Genomic DNA, 3,244 nt, shown 5'->3' on the forward strand with positions numbered 1-3,244 from the left:
GTCCTGTGTCCTTGTGCCTCAGTTTACCCCTCTTTCATGAGAATGCCGCGAGCATCAAAATGCTTAGAAAGCAGTAACTTATATTTCCTGCCACAGAAAGGCATAATCAAGGCAGATTCTTTGGTTTGCTTTTAATCCTTGTGGGAGGAGAATGAGAGGGGTGGGCACTGCAGGTGGGTGAGGGAGGGAGGGGCAGAGCCTGGCCCACAAGGCTCCTGTGATGAGGAGGACTTGGTAGGGAATCTGGCCTGGGGTGTTTTATTCTGGCTTTCAGTAGAAGTGCCCACTCAGTCAAACTTGAAGGAGGAGATCTGGAACCCCCCCTTCACGCTCAGGTAGCTCAGGTGGCAGTGGCCCAGCCTGTTGGGAAAGGTCAGCACGTGTCCATCTGGCAGTGTCACCTTGAACTGGTCTTTCTCAAAGGTCATGATGAACTGCAGGAAGAAGGGAGGATGTCAGGGAGGCATGGGTTACCCTGGAAACAGGCCAGGGCAGTGTCTGGTTGGTGGCTCACACAGTGCCCAGGCTGGGGTCCCCTACCATCTGGGCTCTCCCCTTGTCATCCATCCCAGCCCCTTTCCACTATGACCTCACCTTGACATCTGACCCTGGGCGGAAGCACAGGTGATTTGAACGTTGCTCCTGGCCCCAGCAGCCATCAAAAGAGTTGCAAACAATAGTGGACTCCTTGAAGCGTGGGTTGAAATGCAGGTTCAGTTTCTCAGCCCTCTGGCCCAGATTAATTTCAAAGCTGCAGGAGGAGGGGTAATAGGTGAGGTTTAGGGGTCACCCCCAGGTAAAACAACTTGGGGGGTTGTTTTGGTTGACCACAGGCTAGAAGAGTCACCAAAGAAAGGTTGCATATAGTGAGGTCTGTGCCTTAAAACAAGGAGGTAACAATCCAGTCGGACTTGGCACTGGAGTATCACGTTCCCTTTGGAACACGGACCAAGGCTGCGGACAGGGGGGTAACTGATAATGACAGTGTAAAAACGGGAGGCATCTAATCTTGGAGGTTAGAATGGCTGTCCTGAGATCTCTGCACATGCATTAAGTTTGGCTATAAACAGGTGCCAACCTGCGGTGGTGAGCTCCCTGTCACTAGAGGTATGTAATTGGGGTTGTGTGACCTCTTGGCAGCATTGCTACAGGAGCCTGGGTTAGACCTTTGGTGTTCCTGAGAGCAGGGGCACTCTGGGTCGTCGGGTGCCTTCACTCAGAGGTCTCAAGCTGGGAGTACCCCACATTTCTGCAATCTCAAGGGGCCCAAGTAGGAACCAAAACCCGAAAACCAAACCCACTGCCATCAAATCAATTCCGACTCATAGTGACCCTATAGGATAGAGTAGAACTGCCCCATAGGGTTTCCAAGTCTGTGGTCTTTATGGAAGCAGACTGCCACATCTTTCTCCCGCGGAGCAGCTGATGACCTTTCCATTAGCAGCTGGGTGCTTTAACCATTGTGCCACCAGGGCTGTTTTTCAAGTAGGAGTAAGGGATCATTTTTCTCTTGGCTGCTACTCCATGAATCTGTCCTCTCCCCACTTCCCAACCAAAAGCTGATGGGAATCAGTCCCAAGAAATGCCGAAATGTGCCCTTGGGAAAGCCCACTGCTGGGCTATAACCTCCAGAGGTAGATAGATGCCTCTGGTTGAACACAAATGGAGGAGCTGGAAAGGGGACCACTTGACGCCCCCTGGTGGCTTCCCTTGGCTTAACGTGCCTGAAAGGTGGTCCCTCTGGCTAACCAGCTCTGGAAAGAGGGGTGTCCCTGGGAGATTGGGCTTTCAGTATAGGCACCTGCCCTACGGGGGCTGGGCAGGGCTCCTCCACCTGTCCTTTCAGTGGCTGTTGGGGCCAAGGAACCGAGTATATGGCATTGGCCCTGAAATTCTGAGGGTCTCCAAACCCAGCTTTCTAATATGAGAATCCTAACATAACAGAGAGCAAGGGCATAGACAGGGTGCCTTGGCCTGTGGTCGATCTCATGGTCTGAACCCGAAGCTGCCGTGCTGTTCTTCACGGGGCTGCCCCGCCTGCCCCCTACCTTCCCTGCCTGCTCCAGGCCTGGGGATAGTCCCCCGCCCCCACCCTTAAAAAAAAACATTGCTATCGAGTTGATTCCGACTCAGAGCCAGCCCCCGCCGTTACCCCTGCCACTCACCCATCAGCATCATTGGTGATCTTGCCCTTGATCTTCAGCGTTGCCCCTGACTTCATGCCCATGTTCTTGATCTCAAATTCTTCCTGAGCCAACAGAAAAACATTCCACTAGAGTTGCCCCAGGACATCCCCCTTGCTGTGCCAAGCAGTCTTCTGTGGATGAAGCCCGTTCAGGAGCCTCATCCCATCTTGTCCTGACCAGCCTCGGGGCTCACATCCCACCCCCCACCCCCAATCTCCCACCTAGGTGAGGTCCCTGAGGCCTGGAGAGCACTACAGGCACACTGGGAAGGGAAAGCGCCAGAGTGCACTGAACTAGGCTTTCCAGAGCCCCTCTACTTTGCTGTCACCCACCCAGCCCAGCTAGCAGAACAGCTGGTTCTGGAGGTGCAGGGCCCAGCTGGCAGAGCCTCAGTTTGCCCATCTATGAAATGGGTAGAGTGGTCCCTGCTGAACTTGCAGGATGCTTGAGAGCAACAAGAGGCTTCATATAGCATTTCCCAGTGATGCAGTCACAGTGCCCTTAGCAGAATCCCCAAAACCAGGATATATTTAGTTCCTGCACCAAACTTGGAGTAACTTTGTTCACAGAAAACAGTATCAGAGGCCTGTCCACAACTAAGTCTACAAAACTCGTAAGTCATATATCCGAATGTGTCTACTATAGTCCCTTTCCAGTCCTCACTTCCCTCATTTTTGAGACATTCAAAAATAGTTGTTGAGGCACTGAGTTTAAGAGCACCCATCTTCCAGCCGCTTGGGGAGGATGCTAGATGTTTGTAAAGCCCCAAGCATCAGACCTGGCACCAATTAAAGGCCAGCTGAGGGTGGCCATCTATCTGCTTCTTGTTTTCCTCACTTCCTGAGCATCGCCTGAATTTGCATATCGCAGTAGCTTTAAGCTCTCGACAGCTGCGCCATGGTTAGAAGGGAGGGTCTCGAAGCTGGGCTTTCAAAGCTCATTACCCAAGACTGAGAAAATGTCCAGTTTTTGCATCCATGACTGGAGGGTGAGGGGTGATGGTGTTGGGCCAAACAGAAGGCAACAGGCACCATGATTTCCAACAACGTACGGAGAAC

At 52.5% G+C, this 3,244-nt stretch overlaps 1 protein-coding gene across 1 annotated transcript; it reads right to left on the reverse strand.

The window, feature by feature from the left end:
- Positions 1–287: 287 nt before the first annotated feature.
- LGALS2 (galectin 2) lies at positions 288–2,236 on the reverse strand. The gene is made up of 3 exons (XM_004374033.3): positions 2,166–2,236; positions 595–751; positions 288–434 (listed from the first exon to the last, which is right to left on the reverse strand). Exons 1-3 carry the CDS (start codon positions 2,225–2,227, stop codon positions 288–290), a joined length of 366 nt encoding a protein of 121 aa, XP_004374090.1. The 5' UTR covers positions 2,228–2,236.
- Positions 2,237–3,244: the final 1,008 nt, after the last annotated feature.

Source organism: Trichechus manatus, unplaced genomic scaffold (assembly GCF_000243295.1).
Source record: "Trichechus manatus latirostris isolate Lorelei unplaced genomic scaffold, TriManLat1.0 scaffold00027, whole genome shotgun sequence".
Taxonomy (NCBI): Eukaryota; Metazoa; Chordata; class Mammalia; order Sirenia; family Trichechidae; genus Trichechus; species Trichechus manatus.